Source organism: Gymnogyps californianus, chromosome 2 (assembly GCF_018139145.2).
Source record: "Gymnogyps californianus isolate 813 chromosome 2, ASM1813914v2, whole genome shotgun sequence".
Lineage (NCBI taxonomy): Eukaryota > Metazoa > Chordata > Aves > Accipitriformes > Cathartidae > Gymnogyps > Gymnogyps californianus.
The window spans coordinates 109,540,570-109,566,450 of NC_059472.1; the positions used below are offsets into that span (position 1 = coordinate 109,540,570).

The 25,881-nt window shown below is 42.7% G+C and overlaps 2 protein-coding genes across 2 annotated transcripts in view; one reads left to right on the plus strand and one right to left on the minus strand.

Annotated features, from left to right (window-relative positions):
• The window catches only part of LANCL2 (LanC like glutathione S-transferase 2), a 166,393-nt gene that overhangs the window by 59,136 nt on the left and 81,376 nt on the right, over positions 1-25,881 (plus strand). The gene's annotated exons all lie outside the window — the stretch shown is intronic.
• Positions 1-25,881, minus strand: part of VOPP1 (VOPP1 WW domain binding protein) — a 67,302-nt gene that overhangs the window by 19,848 nt on the left and 21,573 nt on the right. The window contains exon 2 of the mRNA XM_050892656.1: positions 2,704-2,762. Within this exon, the coding sequence (XP_050748613.1) occupies positions 2,704-2,762 (59 nt within the window). The remainder of the gene's footprint in view (positions 1-2,703; positions 2,763-25,881) is intronic.

A 25,881-nucleotide genomic window follows, 5' to 3' on the forward strand; every position in this document is an offset into this window, starting at 1 on the left:
ACATTAATGACCTTCCTGTCGTTTTGACGCACACCCCCTCTAAACCTACTGGGCTCTTATGCATTCAAATACCCTCTTCCCCCTCCCTTCCACATTTCTTCACTTGTCACGTTATCTATCCTCTGAGCTTTACCATCCCCAAACCCTTATTGTCTTTCCTTAGTGTTTCTTCTTCCCCACTTAAACTCATAATCGCAACAACAACAATAGCATTAACAGGACACTCATCACCATCGCACAATCACTGAGCACACACATCCCACCCCTTTCCCCTTCCTTTTTCCATTTACTTACACTATCCAGGAGACTGGCAATCGCAACATGTTTATGCAATGACTCGGATAACAGGGTGCTGCAGTAACTACCACAAACACACACAACTACTAGTAACAGTCTTCTGATTGACCTTACATAGTCAATATAAAACAGTGTCGTGGTTTGACCCCAGCCAGCAACTAAGCACCACGCAGCCGCTCACCCCTCCCCCCTCCCAGTGGGATGGGGAGGAGGATTGGGAAAAAAAAGTAAAACTTGTGGGTTTAGATAGGAACAGTTTAATAACTAAAGTAAAATAAAATATAATACTAACTAATAATAATAATATAATAATTGTAATGAAAAGGAATATAACAAAAAAAAGGAAATAAACCCCAAGAAAATACAAGTGGTGCACAATGCAATTGCTCACCACCTGCTGACCGATGCCTGAGCCGCGATCCACCCCTCCCGGCCAACTCCCCCCTGTTTATATACTGGGCATGATATTCCATGGTATGGAATATCCCTGGGGCTAGTTCAGGTCAGCTGCCCTGGCTCTGCTCCCTCCCAGCTTCTTGCACACCTGCTTGCTGGCAGAGCATGGGAAACTGAAAAGTCCTTAACTCAAGATAAGCGCTACTTAGCAACAACTAAAACATCAGCGTGTTATCAACGTTATTCTCACACTAAATCCAAAACAGCAGTGTACCAGCTACTAAGAAGAGAGTTAACTCTGTCCCAGCCGAAACCAGGACGAACAATTTTCCCTCCACATTAAAAGATCTCCCACACCAACCAACAACCCACCAACATCTTAGCCCCTCCCACAACTTTCTTCCTTCCAGTTCAAAGCTGTGTGCAATTCCAATTAACCTCTTCGACGGACTGGAAAATAAACACACTGCTTTTCTACAAGATACTCCATTTCAGCACACAAAGAAAACAGTAAACTAGTTACCAAAAGGAAACCAATTAGAAAGCAACCTTCCGTGCATCAGATCTATTGCAGATAGCGAGCCTCCCCTTTGTACGCCTTGCTTTTGCAGGACTCAGTATGTATTTACTGAGCTCGAAGAGTCTGAGCTAACACCCAATATCCAAGTAGCTACCCCTTTGTATTACCGAGGGAGACAAACACTGGCTGCAAAAGCATGTGGGCAGAAACGTAAGCAGAACACAGAGGCGATGATGAATAATACACTCCTGAATGTCAAGGTACAGTGGGATTTTCATAATTTCATAACATCCTAGCTTCTTTCCCACATTGCAGCAAAACAAAATAAAATGTAGGTGGAACCAAAGTCCTGTTGTTATTAGCGTGCAAAGAAAATGAACTTATTTAAATTCACCCATCTGTTCTGGCCAACCATTTATGAGTAATTCTCAACATTTCAGTCACCTGAAAAAGACAGTGAGTTCTAGGCACTTCCTAAGCAGTTAATATTCAGGATCACAGATGATTAAACCATACAGTGTTTCATTCTTTCAGTGAGCTTTGTTTCTCGCCTGGCTTCCTGGCTGCTTTTGGTTTCTAGCATTTCTCTCCTGTTTCTGGCAGATGAAGTGGAGGTGGAGAAGAAAAGGGAGGAAAGTTCTTGGGTAGCATAAGGATTACAGTAATTTTCAATCCTTCAGCAAGGAAGAGCTTGCTCAGGGAACAGATGACCTAATGCTGCTACCTACTCCTCCACCCCACTTTATTTTTATTTTTTTTAAACTTATGTTTACAGGTGTTTGCAATTATAAAGTTACACAACCCAGGGACAAAATTTACTACATTTATCTCCTTTCTGCGCCAAATCCCCAGGGAAGACACCTCCCACCCACACATTTCCTCTACCTTTTTGTTGTTGATGTGGGCAATTTAAAACAGAAAACTGCAATTCAGAGAGCTCCTCAATCATGCACCTACAGGTCACTGACATTTCGTTCACACCCAAGCCTGACGTGACTGTAGATGCCACTCATCAAAAGGACAGTTATGCCATGGATAACAAATCATCCCAAGTCCCTAAATTAAACAACAGTATTAGCACTGGGACAAACTTACTTTCAAAGCATTCTTGGTATTCTGCCTGATTACCTGCCCTTGTTCAAAACAAAGGGAGAACTGTCCTCACATGGCTCTACTTACGTTTCCTTTCAGCGTTCTGAAATAAGAGCCGTTTAAGATCTTGCATTTTGTTTTCAATTGGAAAGGTCACCAGTACTGGGTGGCGAAACAAGACTGTACACTTTTTTTAATAAGGAGAAAGGGAAAGAGATGAGACACAGGGAAAGAGGGAAAGGAAAGTTCATTGCATCTTCATTTTTAAATTAGAAAAACTCTCAGAGAAGTTATGGAAAAAGTATAATCAGTGAAAGAACAACACTCTTAAGAGCCTACAGAATCTAATTCTCTCTTGAGCGCTAGAAAATGCAAAAAGGAAAGTGATGACTACTTACATATAATATGTAGGATATAGTCCTTCAAAGTACCAGCAATGCTTTTTGGCTTCCGTACACTACAAAGAAAGAAAAATACGGTATTAATATTTATGTAGGACAATGTACAATTATAAACACAAGCTTAGAGTATTTATAAATACTGTGACTTTGAGCAATTAGGAAAGGTTTATATTGCCAAAGATTTCCCAGTCCCAATACATACAGCAACTGGGAAGTCAGTTCATGTGAATGGCAGCATGCCCTGCCAGGGTTCAGGTCCCTCACGCAGGGCTTTGTCTGTGGGGCCCGATAGCTTCCCACGATTCACAAACAAAGTCAATACATTCGGTGCAGGCACAGGATCCAGCTGCATGTGTTCCCTGGCAGAACTGCTGTCTTAAAAGACCACAGAGAACTTAAGAGCCCATTCATGGTTATAGTCACTTAAGAGACCTCCAAGGCATAACCAGTTTGATGACACCATGCATATGACAACACAGCAAATTCAATAATTGCAGGGAATTATTCATCTTTCTGGAAGTCTCTGGCGTACAGAGCCAGGCTTGGACGGGAGCAGAACAGAGAACCTATCCATCCCATCTCCTCTTCCTACAGCTTGGAAATATCTCAAGTGTTCATTAAAGTACCGGCGAAAGGAAACTGCTTTCTGCAGCCCAGGGGTATTGTTCTCTTTTGCAGATTGCCAGCGTATCCTTGTTAAAGGATAGCGACAGGCATTTTCTCAGCGTGTGTATGCAGGCAACGTGGGAAGCGCACATCGTTACGGGAACCGCCAGAGTACAGACGGCAGCTCAGAACAATAGCGGCGCTTAAAAAAGAAAACCAGACGTCAAGCCCAAACTCTATATACAATGCACAAAATATTTCTGCGTATCCCACTGACATCGCTAGTGCAAAATGCCATCTTCGTTGCAGACGTAGCTCCAGGACCTCTACCACAAGCTGTATTATCTGATCACACACAGCCAGGGCGTTGTGGGACACCCTCCGCAGAGCAGCAAGGAATCTCTTGCTGGGGTTTTAGCAACAATTCCCTCTGCTGCTCACACCTGACACCCAATGTCGGAGAGCGCTCGCCACACTGGCGGTGCTTGGATCATCCTTCATGTTCACTTGGCAGCTCACCTTTAAATAATAGCTAGTATAAGTTTATTAGCCTCCCTGAATCCCAGAATACTAAATGAATCCAGTTAAGACAAAGACAAAGTGTTTTTAGATCCCCGACTCTCACTCCTCATGAATAAGAAAGGCTGCAAGCTCTTTAATGAGCATCTGATGAGCTAAATCACAGATAGATCAATTACAGCCCATGAAGACAAACTGCTATGGATTAAATTGTTAAGAGCGGTACAGGAGATGGGGGGAGGAGGAGGAGAAGATGCTTTTGATGCGTGCAATCAGGCCTTTCCACTAATACAACAGGCCTACACCAGTCTTCAAGATGCACAAGCTTTAGCTTCTGTTGAAAGGACCGGAGCTTTTTCCTCGGGATAAACACAGTGGAAGCCTCGTTCCCCTCTCAAATCGATGCCACGGTCCAGGCAATACATACAGGAGGGCTCCGTAGCTGCTGCCGGAGCAAGTAGTGTTCAAAAATCCATCTCCACATCTGCCTTATTCCCCCTTTTCCCCCCCTCCTTCAAAGCTTTCAACTTCTGAACCCTTCCTTCTGAATATTTTCATCAGCTGGCTGTTTCCTCTTACTTTAAAAATAGAAATATGCCAAGTTTCTCTCCGTAACACCCTGCAAACATATATGCATTGTAAACCCAGCAGGTCTGCTGCCAAGTCAGTGAAAAATACTTTGGCTCTTCACCTTTAAAGGCTGCAGATCAGCAGGCCCTGGCTAAAATCCCGGTGCCTGCAGGTCAACCCCTTGGGAAGCCTCATTTCAGAGTCCAGCTTGGGGTGTACGCCATTAAATGTTTTTCCTTCCTGCTTCTCAACTAATATGAGTCACTGTTTACCTTGACAGCCTTAAAGCCTTCGTCAGTCTCGAGCATTTTAATTGATGTTTTCCCAGCAATGTTTCTGTGCACGTGCAGCCTGCGTACCCTTTACAAGTGTAAAGGAGACATTTATATTCAGCACTCATTCTGCTCGCCCTCCTCCCCGTATTTTAATCCGCTTTACAAGTTCTAAAATGAGTTGGGAAGATTCCTCCTTCCCACATCTCCCAAGTTGTAAGATTTCTGTTTCTGCCTCATAACAGTTCTCTGTTTCAGACAGCCACTAAAAATCCTTCATTGCCCAGACCTTGCTTTTATATGGGCCCTGGAACAGCAGGTACCAATCCCGATTCTGCCTTTTTTTAATATCACAGTGCTATGAATACTGTATGCCAGTTGTTCGGCTCTCCTATACAGGAATCAGGCAAACAAGCAAGTGGACCTCAAATGTGAGCAGCACAGCCGAATCCGATACACATGACATGTCAAACAGATTTACACACACAGGGCGAACCACTGCGGTCCCTGCTCGGTTAAAACTCCTACTGATCTCCATGGCAACTTTACGCCAGTAAACCCCAACATAAAGCAGGCAGCTACTAACCAGTGTCTCTACTGCTGGTTAGCAGACCTTGCAGGAATTCACTGCTAAGAATAAGACAAGAATGTCATTGCCTCTAAGGATTTAAGCCTCTTTAGCACTCAGGTACCAGAGAGATGAACAGAGTAGTTGGAGCACGGATTAGTTTTTCCCATCCCACACACATCCTCTGAAGCAGGCTATGATCATTCATCTCTTGCCAAGATCCAAATTATTCTTCTGAGTGGTACTGGCCTCTTAGTTAGGCTGGTGGAGAGCCATACAAGTGTGAGAGGGGACATACGCCATCAGCATCAGGCGCTCATCCTCACAGAGCCCTTGGAGGATGATGTCCTTGTAGTTGTTTGAGACTATTAAACCCTCAAGAAACCACAGCTGGCACCAACTTACTGCAGTCCGCAAAACAGACACAAAGGGAAGATTACTCATGTTACTGCAATACAAAAGGACCTCAGACATCAGGGTTGGTGCCCACTCCACTAGCTCCTATACAAAGACAGGCTGTATCTCAGAGTTTTCAACAAGCGTTCATTCATGTCTTTAAAAAGCCATTTACCTATTCACTAATAACAAAAAAAGTATGTTTATGGTTTTTAAACTAAGCTTAGGCATGGCCCTGCTGATGCTTTCAACTTTTCTAGAGAAGGACTCTGCACATTTTCCTCATAAAATTCCTCCTTCTATGTCCTTTAACAATTTGGCATAGCTATAAAATATAAATACAAGAGTATGTTCATTTTTTAAATAAATGATGCAGGTCTAATTGGGTGTGCATATGTAATCTTTAGAGAATTAATGGTATGTGAATTAGCCAGATGCTTGAATACATTCCTTAAGATTGCATATTTGGAAAGAGAAAAACCACAAGACTTGGTTTTTTGTTTGTTTGTTTTTAAATAAATCAGCATCTGTCTTGTAGCCTGTTTTCTTTGACAGACTGCAGCAACGTGAACTACAAGCTGTCTTTTTCTGTGGCCTCTAAATTCACTCAGATTTCCTTTAAGAAAGGAAACGTGCTTCCTGCCACAGATTGAAATTGCAAATGTTGCTGCTGCTAGTAAGAACAATGAGAAAGAGAAGTTACTAAAACATTAACCAAAGACTGGTTTTGATCACACCATAAAATACAGAACATGAGTACATATGTATGCACATGGTGTGGGGGAAGACAGAGCAGGCAGCCTGCTCACTGAATGTCGGATGGTACTCTACAGATCATTAGTTATGCTTTGCAGGATTTGCAGAAATACTATCTCTAGCAGGAATATCCTCCACATTGCACATCGTTATCTTTCAGTCCACAGGACAGTAAAAAGAAAACAGATCTGATCAATTAATTACTCTTTGCAATCAAGGGAGCGGTGGATTCACACCCAGTGCTTTTATTGGAGGTTTGGAAATTAATAATAAAAAAGTAAAAACAATTACAGCCCCATCTGCAGACAGTAAATAGTTTCCAGTATGAGTACAGTCTGGTTTTGTTATGGGTACATAACAATGAAAAAAGCAGCCTGCTGTGGACAGACATGTTTGTGGAGGGCAGGGGGAGGGCGATTGCTATCTGTATGCTGAAGGGACATTCAGAGCGAGTTTGTGACATCTGCTCAAAGCCAGATTTGGTAGGAGGCACAGGTCTGCTATCGATCACGAAGTCAATGAAACCCTATCAGTTATCAGCAACTGAGGGTGAGGCTTTTTCTTTTTAACCAGACAAAAAGCTAGATGCTACACACAATTTCCATTATGTATTACAGCTATAAGGATCCAAATAGGTAGATTCAGAAGGAAAAAAACAGGTATTTAACAGAGTGACTGGCCATACTGATATGATAGAAATGGCTCTTAGTATTCTAGGATGACCCACTTAGTGGCTGTTACCTCCCATTCAGCTGCGTATATGCTATACATTAGTAGGATGCAAGTTGATCCAAATGTCATTCTTGTGGCTACAGCCTCTGAGGCTCTGTTAGGATCAATTCATAGATGAACAGGAAGAAAGAGTTAAAAGTATCTAAGACATGGAAAAAGACCTCATCATTTCTGAGCATCACACAATCCTATTCCAACATACACCCAGAACTCTGTCTTCCACACAGCTAGATCAAACTAGTCATTGAGGAAACGGGAAGGACAACACCTTTCTGACCACATAGCTCCACAGCATCTGAGAAACAACTGGCTATGCCTGCTGCCTCTGTTACAGAAGGCCTCTTGCAAAACTCACCCACACAGATCTTTCCCAGTTTTATTGGTTACTGCACCTGGCAAGTACTTGATGAAGCCCAGACAAAAGGATGGGACAGTCCACCGTGCAACTCCAGACTAAATAATCAGTTCCAGAAGGCACATTATTGGCTAGGAATCACAATGTTTTATGGAATCTGACCTTTAAAATTGTATCAGTTTTCAGAACACTATCCATTTCAGTACCTAGACAAAAGCTGAAAGCATTATGAGATACAAGCTGCTCATTAGATATGGTGCACTGAAATCAGAAGGACTTCTGCATGCTGAAAGTTTGAAAGACTGGATTTGCAGAGACAAGAATATAAGCATACTGCTCTTCCACAGGCAGGAAAAGGGCAAAATATCATTCATTAGAGTAAGAGACAACATATACTGAAACTGAAAAGTGCAGCCTAAGGGTGAAAACAATTTACTAGACAAAATATATTTTGTTTTAGGCTTGCCTGAATCCATCAAAATTCATCTCTACTTCTTCCCTGGTGATGCTAACAGCTGAGGGTAAAAGTAGCCCATCTCCTAACTATTCTAAGACACTGAGCTCACAAGCCACGTTACCAGTGATTTCAACAAATACTTTTGTCACAAAAGACAGAAGCAACTCTTATTAAAAACCAGGATTATATTAAGGTATTTTTATTTACTAAGGTAATGAGGAAACAGCAGGAAACTCTTGTATAAAAGGACACCAACCCTTTACCAAACTTTCCCGCCCTTGTAACAGTAAACAGAACAAATACTATTCCAGATATACAGCTGTTTCATCAGGACCAAGATTACAAAGTCATATAACTCATAGTATAAAGAATGATTTTCATAGATTTCAGAAGGAGTTGTCTCTGGCCAGTCTTTTTGGCTGTGCTCTAAGAAGGGAATATTTCCCTGTATAGGATTCTTAAAAGAAGCAACTTTTCCACCTTGAATTAATCTTTCTGTGTTTTGCAACAGTAAAAAAATTTCAGCACAAGCAGCTAATTCTTATTAATTCTTCTGCTGCTCAGAGCACATACATTAATCATGATATTTTTATTTGGAATTAATGTGGGTTTAGCATTAGATAGCCTCCCATCACAAAGCATTACTTTACATTTAGATCTATTAACCTTTCCCACAAAAGAAATACAAATATCCCTGGCATGCAATTTCATTTCAGGAGCCTGACTTTTTTTTCTTTTTTTTTTTGTTTGGCCATTATGCAGCAAATTGCAAATGCCCTTCAGTCCTAGAACGATACAATTTCAATTGAATATAATCCTTTCATCAGTATCCCAGGGGGCGGAGAAAAAAGCAAGGGGGGGGGGGGGGGGGGGAAGGAAAAGCAAGAGACCCTGATTTTTCAGAGCCCACAATAAGCAAGACGCGGGGTTGGCGTCCCTCCCGCCCCGGCCCCAGCTCCGGCCCCGGCCCCGGCCCCGGCGAGAGGCGGGCGGGCAGGTCCCGCCGGCTCGGCGCGCCCTCAGCACCGCGGACAGCGCCCTCCCGCCCCGCCTGCGCCCCCGGCCGCGGGCCGCCACCACCCAGAGCCCCACTCACCGTGCGGAGCCACACCCGCCGCTTCTCCATGCGCACCCCCGGTTGTAAAGCGGTTTGGTATAATAAATCGCCTATATAAAACCTCACCCGCATACATCACCTCACTCGGTTCTCGTGCGCGTGCAGCAGTTGCACCTACTAAATAGGTCATGGCATACGCGAGCATTAACATGAGAAATCAATAACAACAATTATCACGGAATATCTCAAGTTAGAAGGGACCTATAAGGATCATTGAGTCCAACTCCCTGCTCCTCGCAGGACTACCTAGCACTAAACCATATGACTAAGAGCATCGTCCAGATGCTCTTTGAACTCTGACAGGCTTGGTGCTGTGACAACTTCCCTGGGGAGCCTGTTCCAGTGACCACTCACTCCCTCAGTGAAGAACCTTTTCCTAATGTTCAATCTGAACTTCCCCTGACGCAGCTTCATTCCATTTCCTCGTGTCCTATGGCTGGTCACCAGAGAGAGGAGATCAGCACCTCCCCCTCCACTGCCGCCTTGAGGAAGCTGTAGACTGCAATGAGGTCACCCCTCAGCCTTCTCTTCTCCAAGCTGAACAAGCCAAGTGACCTCAGCTGCTCTTCCTAAGTCTTGCCCTCGACGCCTTTCACCATCTTGATCGCCCTCCTCCAGACACACTAATAGTTTGATGTCCTTCTTATATTGAGGCACCCAAAACTGCACACAGTACTCGAGGTGGAGCCACACCAGTGCAGTGTAGAGTGGGACAATCACCTCCCTCGACTGCCTAGCTATGCTGTGCTTGTTGCACCCCAGGACACGGTTGGCCCTTTTGGCTGCCAGGGCACACTGTTGACTCATATTCAACTTGCCATCAACCCAAACCCCCATTGACTGCCTTAGATGGAACAACTGTACTGAATCTTCTTCAAACTGTTTGGGAAACCATAGTTATAATAGTTATCGTAGTTATGTGAAATATCCAGTTTGGATCTACATCAGAATGTCAAGCCAGATGCTCATGAAAGTGCCAGGAGATCCTCAGTACCAGAGAAGGTTAGGACTTGCTTTGCCTTCTTATTTCTACACCCATGAACTCAGCAACATTTGCACAAACATAAAAGCTGGGGGGGGTTTACACCTTCCTGGTGGAACTGACCTTACACTGAAAGTTCTAATGTCAGATCTGCAAGAAAGCATGAGGCATGCCACATATTGAAAGCATTTTCACCCAAGAAAAGCAAAAAAGATTCAACATTCCACTGGAATCTCTGCAGCTTCAAGGGGGTAGTGGTAGCCTTTTTTGTTCCAACTGGAAGGAAACAGATATAACATTTTCCCAACTCCGCTAGAAGCGGTTGATCTATTCCAAATGGTACTGGGCAGCTTCCACAGCTCCAAAATTGAATTTAGCTTCTGCAATTACTCCATTTCCTTTTATATGTGCATGAGAAATAAAACCAAGGTTATTATTTGCATTTTTTAACTACAGAACAAGTCATAAGTCACCTTATAAAACAACCCATAAAGTAGGGTGCATGGGGGGAAGGGATCATTTGTCAGGAATTGAAAGGAAGACCATGCCAAAAGTGAGGATATTCACTATTTCCACCCTCAGTCTCTAAAAACGATACAAAACAAATACTAGTTTTTACAGATAAAAGGATTTGGTGATACAATGATTTTACTTTTAAGCCTCTAATGAACACAGGTAACACTTTCAGTGTCACCATCAAGACATAGATACCAAACTTGCTTTCCTTTGATGAAGAACTGGAAGCTTGGTTCATCTCCAGCCTAGGTAGGCACTTACTCCTCGCAGGAACTGATACTATCTAGAGTACTATTAAAAGCAAAGTCTAGATTTGGGGTTTCCCTTTTTTTATCTAAAACCATGCCAGCATTCACTCCCTTCAGTTCATGCTGAACTGGCAAATGTGCCCATTTCCTATGTACATTTCATTCTTCCACTTTACCATCCCAAGAATGAAAACAGCCTTTAAATTACCTAGTACTTAAATCCTCATGGGCTGTCTTTCATCTCCCAAAATAATAAAACCAAAGCAAAGAAAGACCGAGCAAAGGAAGACGGATTCAGAACTCTATTTTCTCAGTCATTCACAGCGCAGACAAGTAACAGCATTGTGCTACAGATGCCAGTTAGTTAAGCTATGACAGCCCATCAAAGGCTGCAGGAAAATACATTTCTTTGATGGTCTCCAGGACCCAGGGCAGTTGCTTTGGGAGTTCCTGGGCTTTGTTCTGTTGATGTTATGCATCCCTCATGCACTCATTTGTTCCGCAGAGAGAGAGCGCAAGCTGACAGGACAGAGTGCAGCTGCATAATTACAGCAACTTTTGCTCCCCTCCCTACTACCCTTATTTTTCATTCTTGACATTTAATCCAGTGATGCACACCTTCCTCAGACCCTTCTTATGAGGAGTCGTCGGAAAACAAAATATTTTTTTATTCAAGTAAGACTTTTCAGTTTTCTGAGATATTTATTCCAAAACTGCAAATACTGGATCAAAATCCTTTGTGCTTTGAAGTCCTGAAAACATCTGTAACACTGAAGGCAGCGACTCCTCAGTCTCAAGAAACAAGATGCAGAGTCCATGACCAATCACACACCCAGTGCAGGGAAGAAAAGAAATCGATAATAATTAAATATCATCTAAGTGCTGTTCCCCTAGAAGGTATGCAAGGCCAAGGCAAGTTCTCACCTTCAAGAGGTTATTCTAGAAACCTATCATGTTTAGTGTTAGATTGCTGTTAGGAGCATCTGTTTGTTTTGAATCAGATTACACGTCATGTGTGTATTAAATAAGTGAGCATCTGAATACAGTGGAGATTAAAGAGGTTACCTTGGAAACATTCTGATATTTGAAAACCAGCTTCCAAAAAACCCCAGCAAGTCAGAATCCAGGTACTTCTTTGAGCAGAAGTATCTACTTCAACACTCTGCTGGGGGAAGCTTTGTTCTTGGTCAACTCCCACCTGCTTAACGGTGAATTGTCAGATGCTTACTGCTACTTCCATTAAGAGCCATCATTAATGTGTCCTTCACATCCTCACAAGGCATCTCAATCCCCCAAGGGAAAAACACAGATGTATAATTTATGGTACAGGTCCAATCTGGTTTAATGACCAAACTGGGACTGGAGAAACAGTTCTAAAGGAAACTTTAGTTCATTTGGTCCAGCTACATTAGACTAACTACCTTGAAGTAAATGCTGAAACGCATAGTAACACAGCAAAGGTGAACATGATCTGGCATGCAAGGCTAGCTCACTGAACAGGGCTGCATTATTGTGAATATTAGAATGCCGAAATACAATCATCTCCATGTTGCAGTCCAGAAAATCTTTTGCTTTGGGACTCAGATCCTGGCACACTGGGAGGAGTTTATGTGTTTCGGTTCATCCAGGCTAATAATCAGGTTTTTCTATTCTTGCAAGCAGTCTATTAAAGTTCCTACTGATTGGCAGCAAACACATTTCTTTCTCAGGCCAAAACTCTCCTCAAAGAAAGAAACAGCAGAAGAGTTTGACCGAGTGTAATTTGTATTTGTTTAACTCAAGCTTTCAAGTCAATTCAAGCTTTCAGGGAGATGCTCTATTGTGGCTTTTGGGCAGACACTCACCAGGTAGACTGAAACATTAATGCCTTTTAAATTAAACTAAGAACCTAAACTGACTCCTAGTCAGACAGTCCAATACACTGCCATAGCGATAGCATATGATTATTAAATTCCAGCAAGACAAATCCAACAGCTGTACCTCACAACTACTTATTTGAGCAGGAAGAAATACTAAGCATTTGCCCTTGGACTATTTCCCATGAAAGGACTAGAATAGCAAACAAATAGTAACAATGTGGCAAGTAACAATGTCTACTAATGGCAAAGCATTTTTCCAAATGAAGTAACTTCCTACATAAGACCATAACATTTACTTTTCTTCTATTAGGAGCCTGAATGTACCTAAACAATAATCTCCAATGTCCCAGTTTGTCAAATTTCAACATAATCCACTAAGAGTGTTAACAAATCTCTTCATTTAAATCAAAAGCATACCAGCATTTGGCATTTTTCCAAAAGGATCATTTCCTTGGTTTGAGTGATCACCTGAGTTTTTCCACATTCAAAAACAGCTTCGGGGGGGGGGGGTTGGGGAAGATCTACGGTGGATTCCAAAGATGACTGTCTAGATAGAGATACTGGATACATATAACCAGACAAATTCAAATAATCTCTTGGTATAAGAGCCATATCTTGGCTTATACTGCTTTTCACCGCTCAAACCACCCACTTCACAACTTGATGAAGGACATGATGGATGTGGGTAGCTTTTTACATGCCTCCTCTCTTTTTCAATCAGTGCACGCTCCTTGCTCAAACATCTGTCCACATATGTGGATTTTCTTGGGACCCCATCAAGCTTTCAGCTTCCTCTAGTAACAGTTACAATGCAAGTTTCCTAGTTATCACTGTTGGACCTCTAGTTAACCACTCCTGTGGTCTGTGGTTCATCTGATGTTACATTCTTCTTTATTCCTGCTTGCAGATGATAGATCATATTCGTGTGTGGGGAAGTTACTTGACAAGACACAAAAAAGTCAGGATGCTGCAATGAACTCCGCTCTTCCCTTTGACACAGACTACACAGACATCAAAAATCCCTTTATTAAGGTTATTTCCTCACAAAGAATATCTGATGTTACCTCAGGGACATTCTGCAACTGAGAACTGCAAGAGTGAGAAGAGGTATAAATGAAACACTCACTCTCCATTAACACGTGGTCTACACTCCAAAAAAGCTCAAGATCCTTGCCTGGAGGTATTATTATGGATGGATAATAGCATGAGATATGGCCATAAATGTTTAATTTATAAACCTAGCAGCTAGAAAATTATTTAACTAGACTGAAAGCACTGAGGATTTTAATAGTGCCTGCCCACATTAACAGATGAAAAGAGCACCAATAGCTCAGAAACGGACACAGACGCACTCACATATTTGGTCAGCGTTGACAACATTGCATAAATTGAACTTTCGGAGAAAATTCAATCCCCGTGCAAGCAGTGGGCAACTCCAGAGGTATCAAGGGCATTGCTCCTCCTTCCACAGGATGCAGCTTGGCTTGCTCCCCTTCTCTTCACAGGCCTGCCAGCTGCTCTTCCAAGCACTACAGGGTTCATCCCAGAGGGGAAACAGCACCACAGAACAAAGGCAGCATCACGGTTCCTACATTTTTCCAGGGCAGTTCTGTGCAGGCAAAAGACCCTTTAGACTGTAACCACAAACATAAACTCACAGACGGGAGAAAGAAATGGAATAAGAACAGCAGGGCAGAGAAGCAAGCAAGAGAATGATGTGTCCAAGACAACTAGCAAGATGAGAAGTGGAATAAAATCTGGGGCTAATTCGTCTTTCACCGGGGTACACACCAGCTGGAGTTAGCAGGTAAGAAGTGAAGAACCAAACCAGAATCATGCTGAGTCATATCCTGTGACCCCACAGGTGTAGTTCTCAGGATGTGGATTATCCAGCAGGACATCAGACCTCAGTCAGGTCACCTCCCCTCCTCCCTTCTGCTCCTCAGAAACAAAACCATCAGGCAGCAGAAGAGACTAACTGGAATAAACGGCACTGACTGAGCCACAGTCAAGGCTTGTTCCCAGCACTTTTCCAAACAGGCGTCAGAGGTCAGAAACCAACAGGGTGGCAGCCAAAGAAATCACAGGGGCAGACTCTGAATGACAGGCCACCATATAGGAATGACAGCATCTTACGAGGGGTATTGGTGAGAGGACAACTCCACCGGCTTTGTCATTTTTATACTGCAGACAGATAGCTGGTGCACCTCTCCTCCATGCAAGGCAGCAGTTCCCATTTTTCACCTACAACTGAGTTTCAAACCAGGAGCCCTTTCTGACACAGAAGCATGACACCATGAATTAGCTACAGCTCCTCACGCCAGCCCAGGGCAGAAATCTTGTTATCATCTTCCCACAGTGCAAGGCAAAAAAAACCTTCTTTGTTTTGTAGTGTGCTTAGCCTCTAATTTGGGAAGAGAAAAGCCTGGCACCTCACCATTGAGAGGTTGCTTGCCCTTGGCTCACGCTTGCCATGACATCGTTCTTTTTCAATGAAAAGATGAAAACTTCTAATAGTTTAAATGCAGCGGTGCCAACTCATGTCAATAAAGCTATGTTTCTCTAACGCAGCAGAAATCTTTACCCCAGTTTACAGACTCCGAAATCAGACATCAGATACCAAATAAACCCTCAGTCCTTCAAATACGTGAATAGGACTCCATATACGAAGAGGACCCTGTGTTACTATTCACAGCAGTGAAGTTAAGCACGTGCACAAGTGTTAGGGGGAAGAGGTTTGGCTTTGCCCTTAAAGTTTTAGGTTACTGAGTAAGAACAGCAAACCACCTCCCCTATTCGTTTCCACTCACATCCATAAAAATATACCAACACATTTTCGATGTTTTTAAAGGAATGGCTATGAATTCCCACAGTGGTATGCATTTTTCTAAAGTGATGTCCAGTCTAAGGAGCGTATGTCTTGCCATGAGTTGGGTCACATAAAAAGACAAAAGAATTGGACAACCTCTCCAGTTAAAGGAAAAAAATGTTCTTGCTAAATTTCTTGTTAAATTGCTTTTCAAATAAATAAACAATGTGCTTATGTCTGGTTCCTACAGTTGCTCAATGGCAAGGCTTCTAAGGAGCATCGTCTTGTACTTTCAGAAAGAGTAATGCTTCAGGCTGGGCTTCCTCTCATTCACTCCTGCATTCATGAAGTGTTTAGTCAGGATATTAGAAAGACCACAGATAAAGTGAAAACCTCATTTTTTCCCCCTCAGTGACCCTTCCAGCTGCTGTTTCTCGCTATGTTTCAAACTTCAAGACAACATCCTAACTCCTTGTGAGGAATATTAATTCCAGGTGCTCAAAAAGCACTACAAACAAACGCTGTGATATCCATTCTCCCTCAGCATCATCTTCCCATCTCCCCTCTGCACCCGCAGAGCTGCCTGGCACTGTGGGGGAAGGAGCAGAGCAGGAGCCTGAACCCCTTTGGTACCAGGGCAAGATGCCAATTCATGGATCCACACTGACCTTTCGTTTTAAAGTGTGGGCTCTGCCTTGTCATTCCTGATGCATGATGATGCGACTTCTGGGAAAAAAAAATCAGAGTCACTGGACTATTAAAGGATACTTAAGAAATCCTGTTTTACAATCATCCTCTTAAGCTTTCTTAGCTTGATTTTAGGGCCTCATCCAGAGACCGCTGAATGGAGTGGCTGCCATGGATTTAGGTTTATATCTCTGGCTAGGAGCCTAAAACATAAATAAAACAGAAAATTGCTTTGCTGCCACCAATCTTTATGAAAGGCTAAGACAGATGCTACTAGCAGTAGGACTTTTAAAGGAGAGGGCTGACTGTGGAAGGTGCCAGTTACCTCACTATGTGCCGAGGTGCCACTAAAACCCCCAGAAAGTCATACCAGCAAACAGACTAAGGGGCCCACGTAACACTGAATAAACTGCTAGGCTGCCCTCGGTACTATTTGTTTTATGGATGCTTTTGTTCGGCAGGGCCTTTTTTTAATTAAAAACAAAAAGTCAGCCTCTTGGGGGATCTATTTTCCTTTCCTCTTCTGACTTCAGCACAAACACACTAGAAAAATTATAGCCACAGTACAAATAAAAATAGCTGAAGAACTTGCAGCTGTTGTTAATTTCCCAAGTATTCAACGTTGCCCATTTAATGATGGAACAATATGCTCCAGTTTCAGTCCTGGCACAAGGCTATCTGAGCAGGAGGCAGATATTTTAGCTCATGCGAATGCTACAGGCAACTCAACGACTACAGCAAGCAAAGGGCAGGAGGACAACATGATGTAGACCACTGGACATCCACACCAAACATTTTCTCCTGCTTTTTCTTTCTCATTTAAAATTATTAGTCAACTCACCAGCTGACTAGATCAGGCTCGCAGACTTACTAACATGGATAGCAGGAAAAAAATGTGCTTAATAAACATTCATGACTTGGAAAACATTTTTACAGCTGAAGAGCTGATGTTTCTTTCTGTTTTAAGTATTGAGTGTTTCTGGTGTGAAATGCATTACACAGGGAGGTTTTGCTTGCTTATCTCCCTGAATGAAGTCTTTACCCAACTTGTCTATAGTCTGTATGAGTGGATTTCCCTAGTTTAGTACAGAACAAAGTAATAAAGTACTTGGTATTTGTAGAGAACAGAAATGAAACAAAACATGCCTCTTAAGCTTGGCAAGGAGAATCTAAAAACTAAAACCACATCTAAATACTAAAACCACTTTTGAAGCACTGAAGTCAGATACAGCAGAAATGCTTATTTAGTTATATCTCTTGCAGCTCTGTCTTCAGTTGCTAACTATCTTCACATGCTTACCCGCTTACAAACTAGACTGAGCAGAATTAGTAGAGAGACAGTGCTTATAAATTCACACACAACATCCATGAGTAGCAATGAAGTACAACAGAAAAATTAAGACCTAGGTACAGGAGTTAAATTCAAAGGCTCAGAAGTCACAGGGAAATTGGGAAACTGTTGATTATAATTGGAAATACAGAGCTTCTATCTCTGTTGGGCTTCATTTGCCTCATTCACATGCATAAAACCACAGTTAGAGGTCATAAAGCCAGAGCATTCAGAAGCTAATATTTAGTGAAAAAAATTCTGTTCTCCTCTTGTTAAGGACCCACTGGCACAGCAAAATTTAAAACATGATAAGTAACAGTTTTAAAGAGAGGGGAAAAAAAAGTCAGAGCTTGCAACTTTGCCAAGACCTCTCTATTATGCTCAGACACAGTTTTAATCTACTCCAGGGAGGAAAAACAAAAAAAAGGGCCCAACAACCCAGCCTTTGGTGAGACTTCCCCACCGCTGGCCGAGGCAAGCAACACTATCCTTCCTTGCGAAAGCAAAGGCTCAATCCAACACTCAACAGATCAGAGACTCTGGTTCAGCTGTCTCTATAACATCAAATAAACTGCCTGGCGAACATGATTGAGGTGGGGAAGAAGATGGGTTGGTTGGATTGAAAACCAGATGTAAAGAATAGTTTCACACGTGGCCCCATGCCTTCCTGCAGGTAAAGAATGGGATGAGTTTAAACCAAAGGCAACCAACAGCGCAGATGCAGCAAAGCACATTGCTGCTGAGCGCCTCAGGGCAGGCAGAGTGGGCAGGCAGCGCCAGCAGCACTGTGCTCCTGCCCTCAGCCCCGGGGTGGAGAAGAGCAGCCAGGTGGATCTGAGGGAATCTTCTGCAAAGGGACAAAGCAATGGTGAGAGCTGTGGAGAGCCTGCTGGAGACAGCTCAGTCTCCAGCTGTTCCTCAGGCTTTTGGGCTCTCCCTGACTTCATCCTGCTCGTAGGTGTCTCGGGTCCTTCCTGCTCCCTTCCTCCTGTTGTTTAACAGAGCAAAGCCATACCCCTCTGGTGTCTACAGAGACAACAGTAATACAGCTGAACTTGATACTCATGTCAGATTAATTGTTCTGGCTGTCCACAGCTTGCTCCCTGTATGCATGTCTGTTCCCGTGACAGAAGATGCTTGTACATAAGTCCTGGTTTCGGCTGGGACAGAGTTAATTTTCTTCTTAGTAGCTGGTACACTGCTGTGTTTTGGATTTAGTGTGAGAATAACGTTGATAACACGCTGATGTTTTAGTTGTTGCTAAGTAGTGCTTATCCTAAATTAAGGATTTTTCAGTTTCCCATGCTCTGCCAGCAAGCAGGTGTACAAGAAGCTGGGAGGGAGCATAGCCAGGACAGCTGACCTGAACTAGCCAAAGGGGTATTCCATACCATAGAACGTCATGCTCAGTATATAAACGGGGGGGAGTTGGCCAGGAGGTGCAGATTGCTGCTTGGGCATCGGTTAGTGGGTAGTGAGCAATTGCACTGTGCATCACTGGTTTTGTTCTCTTTCTTTTTCCCTCTTCTTTTTTTTGTTATATTCCTTTTCATTACAATTATTTTTATATTTCATTATTATTATTGTTAGTATTACATTTTACTTTAGTTATTAAACCTTTCTTATCTCAACCCACAAGTTTTACCTTCTTTCCCAATTCTCCTCCCCATCCCACGGTGAGCAGGGAGGGGGGGGAGTGAGGGAGCGGCTGCGTGGTGCTTAGCTGCTGGCTGGGGTTAAACCAAAACAACGTATTAGGTCATATCACAGGACAATAAATATATCAAGGCATACAGGCACCTATCCAGCCAGACCCCAGTGCTAAAAGACAGGGCCTTCATGGTTTGTAGCAGACGTGGCTGCTACTCAGCACTCTCAGAGTCCATTCAGTGCATATGTCTCTGAGAAAATACCAGCTTGCTGAAACATTTCATTTTCTCTCCAAAGAAAGAAACTAGACCACATAAGTGATTTTATTCAGCTTTTAAATTTAGTATTAGAGCTACCAATAATGTAAGCAACTGCCTGTGCCACAGAGCAACTGCAGAACTAGGTAGAATGAGACAAACAAGAAAAACAGAGGAAACATCTCCACAAACAGAGAGTTGCACACCTGGCGTCACAGCAACGCTCCTGCACGCACTGCAACATGAAGGTGATGCATGGAAGGGGTGAAACAAGACCCTGGTCATCACTGAGCTCTAACAACCCACTTATTACAGAGATTTTAGAAGGAGAACTTAGCAGGTATTACATAGATATGAACGGACCCTACACGTGCACAAGCAGGCAGTAACTGCATCCGTCTGGACTAGCTCATGTGCCATCAGTGGTACTTGTATGACAGTTTGGAAACCTTTACACTAGAGGATGTTCTTCACACTTCAAGCCTAGTCCAGCCAGAAGCTTTCAGTGAGACTTCAGGGCTTGCAACCATACTACCAGTTTGGCTAACTATGTTTTCCTTCCGGGGTGGGGTGGGGGGGGGGGGGGGGGGGGGGGGGGGGGGGGGGGGGGGGGGGGCGGGCAGGGGCAGGGAGAAAAGAAAAAACCCCACGCCATAAAGCTGTTTTACCATGGCCCCATGTTCCAAGTATTTTGCAGGGAAAAAACCAAAACAAAACCCTACATCCAGAATGACTACATCTATGAGATGACTTGATGACTTCTTCCAGGCACATCCACGTGGACTGCTCTTGGAACAGCATAATGTTCATTTAAATAAAAAGAAAGGAAAAGAAACATCATCGGGAGAAATTCTTCACTTTGAAACCAAAATTAGTAGGGTTTTGCAGTGGGACGCTGTTGGAATTCTTTACATGGTATGTTTTTGTGTTGACTTTTATAACTCTATTCAAAGAGAATGAAATGTCAAACTTTTTTGTCTGCAACCATCAGGCTACAAAGCTCCCTGTTCCTTGGTGAAAGTAATCATAACCCCTTGACTCTAGCAGCTGATCTTGGTGGGGGAGAGGAAGATTACAGATGTGAGACTGACAACCAAATAGCAAAGATTAGCTAAAAATAACAAGTCCACAATGCACAGAGAGTCTAAGGATGATAATTTGAAAATTCTTGTCCTATTTCAGAACAGCTCTACCAAAAAATGCAAATTTAGAAGTGGAGCCACCATAGTAAAAGCATTCTTAATAGGTTAGAAACATCTCCTTTAAACCAGAACAGACATCAGGAGACTGGAAACAACAGGACGAGCATTTTTCAAAGGTTCACAACTACAAAGGTCAGTCAAAAGAAGCAAGGAGAAAAGCACATGGGACCAGGACACCAGATAATGAACTCTCAGATTGTTGCCAATGACACTGCTGAACACAAATGAATTACAGAATAATATAAATTTTAAAAATGTACACATGCAACCACATCCACCTAGATGATTGGCATGGACAACGAATGATCTGCAGGGACAGTGAAACAAACCTTAACAGAGAAACAAGATCTGGACAAGAGGGAAAGGTGACGATGCTGTGCCGTTCACCCAGTTCTGTAAAAGCAAAGAGATGGAAGGGAAGAGTCCATATGAACTTATTAAATGCTCTTCCAGGTTATAGGTGCACAGAAAGAAGTCTCAGTTCCCTTATCTGTACCTAACGCACAACTACTAGAACATAACGCACAATAGAGGGATATTAATTCTTTTCCCAAGCTCTGTTTTGGGATAATTTCATCCTCTTTCCTATCCTCTCACTTGCCCTGACATCATCTACATCTCTCTGTTTTGGGATAATTTCATCCTCTTTCCTATCCTCTCACTTGCCCTGACATCATCTACATCTCTCTTCCAGCATCTGTCTTGTTCTAACTGATACTGCATTTTTAAATTGCTCCAGCTGACCTGATGTTTTTGGGAACATCCATACTCAGTGATGTCTTAGGACAGTTTGAAATGCTGAAAACTTTTCCTAGAAAAGAGTGATCATGACATCTTTAAACTCAGCAAGTGAAATTAAAAAGGTGGGGTTTTTTCAGCTTGAAAGAAGGAAAACGAAGGAAGAGACAGGGAAGAGGGGACCAAAGCTCTCAGACCATGTATTGCCTTTGCAGAGGCTTTAGGCAAAGCCTAACCACAAACAATCCAAAAAAAGGGAGTTTTACCATTCATGAGAAAGTACCAGGGTGCAACCACCCTGACAGGTAACCATGTCTGAAACCAGATCACTGGCTGTCCATGCAGGTACCAAAACTTTAGCAGTGCTTTTGTTTCTTAAAGACAAACAAAACACTAGAGGATAATATATTAAGCAGATGGTACTAGTTTATATTCAATGAGGGTTAGTAGGTAGTTTTACAGTTTCTGTATACTTTGAAATACACAATATACCGATTGTATAGGCACCCTTCAAGGCCCACTTAACAAACCTGAGGTAAATAGAGGGCTCCCAGGATTTTTTTGTTGTTGCTCAGTACAGAAGGCTCCACATGCTGCGTCCATGAGATGGGGATGCTTCCTCTCCCACCTCCCCACAACCAGCAAGGTAACCAGGGGCCTTGTGGCAGGGACATCTTGGGGCTCCTTTGGGCCTTATGGGGAGACTCCTGCTCTTCAAAGCCAACACACTGTACCTGGCATGTGGAGTATAATGTTGCTAATACATTTAACTGCTAGTATTGCAGGGGGAGAGCATAAGAGGTGGCCAGATGAGTCAGTCGTCTCATGCATAAAATGCAAAACCTGTCAGGTCTTCATGCACGCAAGTTAACTGGAAAAGCTCCTCGGGCGCCTGGGCAGTTGCCAGCATTGCTGGAAACACTGCAAAGGATATTTACAGAAGACAAAGAAGCAGCCAGAATGTAAAACAAATTATGAGAAAGTGCCGACTTCTCAACCTCAAACAAAGAGCTCACGGCAGCCAGCATGCATAAGAGTGTGTCTCTGGATTCAGTGGCACTTGGTTGACTTCTTTTCGGAGCAAATTCTTGGATTTGTCACTGCTGTTGTTCTTTGTCAAGAGCCAGTAATGTTGTTTTGCTAATGGCTTATGCAGGAGTACTGGAGCCAGCAGCTTGCACACTGGTTGCTTTTATTGGTCTATTAAGATGAAATGAAGCTGGTGCTAAAGCTTTTATAATCATTTAGGTTATTTCATTATGAGTTCAGGGCAGAAAAGCAAGCAATGGCGTGTTATACAACGCATACACAGACATAGTGCATCTGCCCCTAGGTCTAAGGAGAAATCCATATGGACTGAAGGGAAAATGAACAGTGGGAAAGTCAGTTCTCCCAAGTTTCTGCTGGTAGAAGCAGCTGTTTGCTGTGCTTAGCACCACAGAAAGAAATAAAAGGGAAATAAATTCACCAGAAGTAGACTTGGATAGAAAGTATGTCAGGATGACTATTATTTCGTATTTATCATTGGTTGCATCTAGAAGCTCTAGTCAGGAACCAGGACATTGCTGCACAATCACCACACAAAAAGGCAACAGGGACTACGAAAGTATAAAACAAAAGAAGCAACAGAAAGCAAGGTGCAAACAGAGGGTAAAAGCAAACAACGAAGCAATATTCTTTGTCATGACAGCAAATGGTCTCGATACAGCTGCTCAGCTGCTGTCATGTTTTGCATTCATGGCATAGAGTCCGTGGTAGGACCTGCAGAAAAGTAAGTGAGGAAATTGCAAGTGTTTACTGAAAGCCTTTCCCAATGGTTAGGGGAAAAGGCAGCATGAAGGAGGCCTATCAAGAACTTCACAGGTTTATTTGAAGATTACGATGGATTTAGGAAGAAAGCACTAGGACCAGGACAATAGGACAGGGATGCAATAAGTCTTATTCTGACTACCCTATTTACGTTTTCATCCAAGCAGCAGCAAAGCAAGAACATCTTGCAGCATCAGGAACATCAAGGAAACATCAGGAGCGTCAAGGAATCTCACACCAGTTTCTTTTCTGATACTACATCCAAACTAAACACTACTGTTCATGTTCCTGTGTTTCTGCAAGTGTTTCTTGGAGTGTAGCATCAACAAATACCAAGTATCCACAGCGAGCGCATTAGCCTCGCAAGCCTACAAATATTTTTATTTGGGATCTAGTTCTCAACATGTCACCACTATCGGCATTCTTACAGAAATGGTGATTCCCCCCCCCAATCCCATCTGCATTGACCAGTTTGCTACCTGATTTTCTGGCTCTGTGTAAACAGACAGGACTATTTTGGCATCAGGCTGTCAATTAATCATTTCCTCTCTCTTTTTTTTTTTTTTTTAAGCCCTATCAAGTGACATTCTTGAATTTGTAGAACAATTTTGAAGAGACCTAGGAACCAAGTAGAGGATTGGTGCTATAGTACTATTTCCAATTCATCACAAAGGAAAAAGAGTATGTGTATCCATGGTTCAAAGTCTCAGAAGAATTCAGAGCTGAGATCAAACCAAGATTTCTATGCTTGAATTTCACATGTCATTCATTCAACTAGCTCAGGTCTAAAGCACGGTAATAAACCACTCTTCTTTTACATGACATAGAAATCATAGGTCTCTGACTTTAAGTATCAGATGTGCTTAAAACAGCCCTTCTCAAAAAACCATGCCTAACCACACATCAGTAAAAAGTATGTAAACTGAAGTCTACAAAGACATACATGAAACAGACTGCATGTATTTTAATTTAGAAGAATGGGCAAACAGGAGAAGCAGCACGTCTCTGAGGAAGCGGCACCCAGCTTCTTGTGTTTTTCCACAAGGAACATTAAAATCATGGGCATATGATTTATGAAAAAAATCTCTATATTGATGAACAAACTTACAGTTACTATAGGCCCACACCTGGAGCTCATCTGAAACAAACAAACAAAAAAACCCGAAAACCAACCCACCATGTAAGATCCCTAGCAGTTGAACTTCGAGCGTATCTTACATTAAATATTGCACATCAAAGAAGCATTAGTTGTTAACAGCCCAACTATGTAACCTGACTGTTTGATACAACACAGATCAAAGCATATAAGCCAGTTCTTTCTCCAGTAGTTTGTGTCCAGACAACCAAATTAAGGCTCAAAAGGATCAATTTTCTTTATTTATAGTAATACTGAAATGGGTAAAAGTGACATGGATGCGAATGCTAACAGTCTGCAGATGATTTTCAGTTCCACCTGCATCTCACCACTGTGACCACAGCAGTACCACTATGGTGACAGGGTTCGATAAGGAAGGCAAAATGTGCAGCAGAATGTGTTTTGAGGATTTTCCATTCATCTCTGACTCTCCATACACATCCACAAGTGGTCAAATTTGCCTGCAGTTTCAAGGGCAGAGCATAGTTAAGAGAACCCAACAGCTTGGAGGTCCCACTTCATCCTGTGGACTATGTCTTGGCGTGGGTGCCTTTGCCATCTCTGAGTTCAACTACAGCACTGAGATGTTTGTGATATGCCACAAAGGCACCAGTGCCTCAGAAAATCCAACAGGCACCGAGCATCAAAGTGCATTCCCTCAACAACACAGGCTACAAAAAAGAAAAGAAAAAAAAAAGACCACCCCCCGCCCCCCCAAAACCCAAGAAACAAAAACAACACAAAACCACTTTCTCTCTGCTCTCTACAACAAAGTTTCATACAACATAAAACTGAGCTTAAGAAACTTTCCATGTCCTGGGCCTCTTATCTGAAAAACCACTCAGCTCACTGGAAGATCACCCAGCTGGGTCATCTTGCCCAGCTGACTCTGAGTCAGTGTCTTCACTCAACTTGGCACAAGGCTCTCTAGCAGATCATCTTAGCTCATCTTAGAGAAAGCAGGGTGCGACAAGCTTCCCCTCTGATAGTAGCCCAAGTCTAAAGTCTATGATTGCTCAAGTCTTACTGAAAGAAAGACAAACAGAAGCCTTCACAAAACACCACTGCTTTTCTTTCCAAATGCACAATGCACCTCCCTGACTTTGCCTTTTCAAGAAAAAAAAAGTGCACAACGATATGTACATTAAAAAACCAAACACACCCAACCAAACCAAGAGCTCCACCGCAAAACCTTCTCCCTTGAGAGGCGCAAACACCATAGGACAGATGTCAGCCATGTTGCTTGGTACACCACTGGAAGACATTGCGGCAGTACAGCCATAAATGTGGGACAGCTATATAAAACAAAACTTACTCGTAAACAATAGTGTGAGCTAGAAATCACATGATAAAACTTCCATTTATGCAGTATAGCTCTTACAAGTCAGTCGTGATGATAAGCAGCCTTCCTTCTGATGCACACACCACAGAAGGGAGCTGAGCATTTGCTGCAGAAGCAGTATGTGTATTCCAACCATCTTCTGACAGCTGCACTTATCAACAGTCCTTCAGGCTAAAATCTGTCCATCTCTTCCTACAGGCATGCTCAAGCAAGCCTCTGAGCACTGAGTTTTGAAAATTATGCTAGACTAGTTTCTCTCTTTC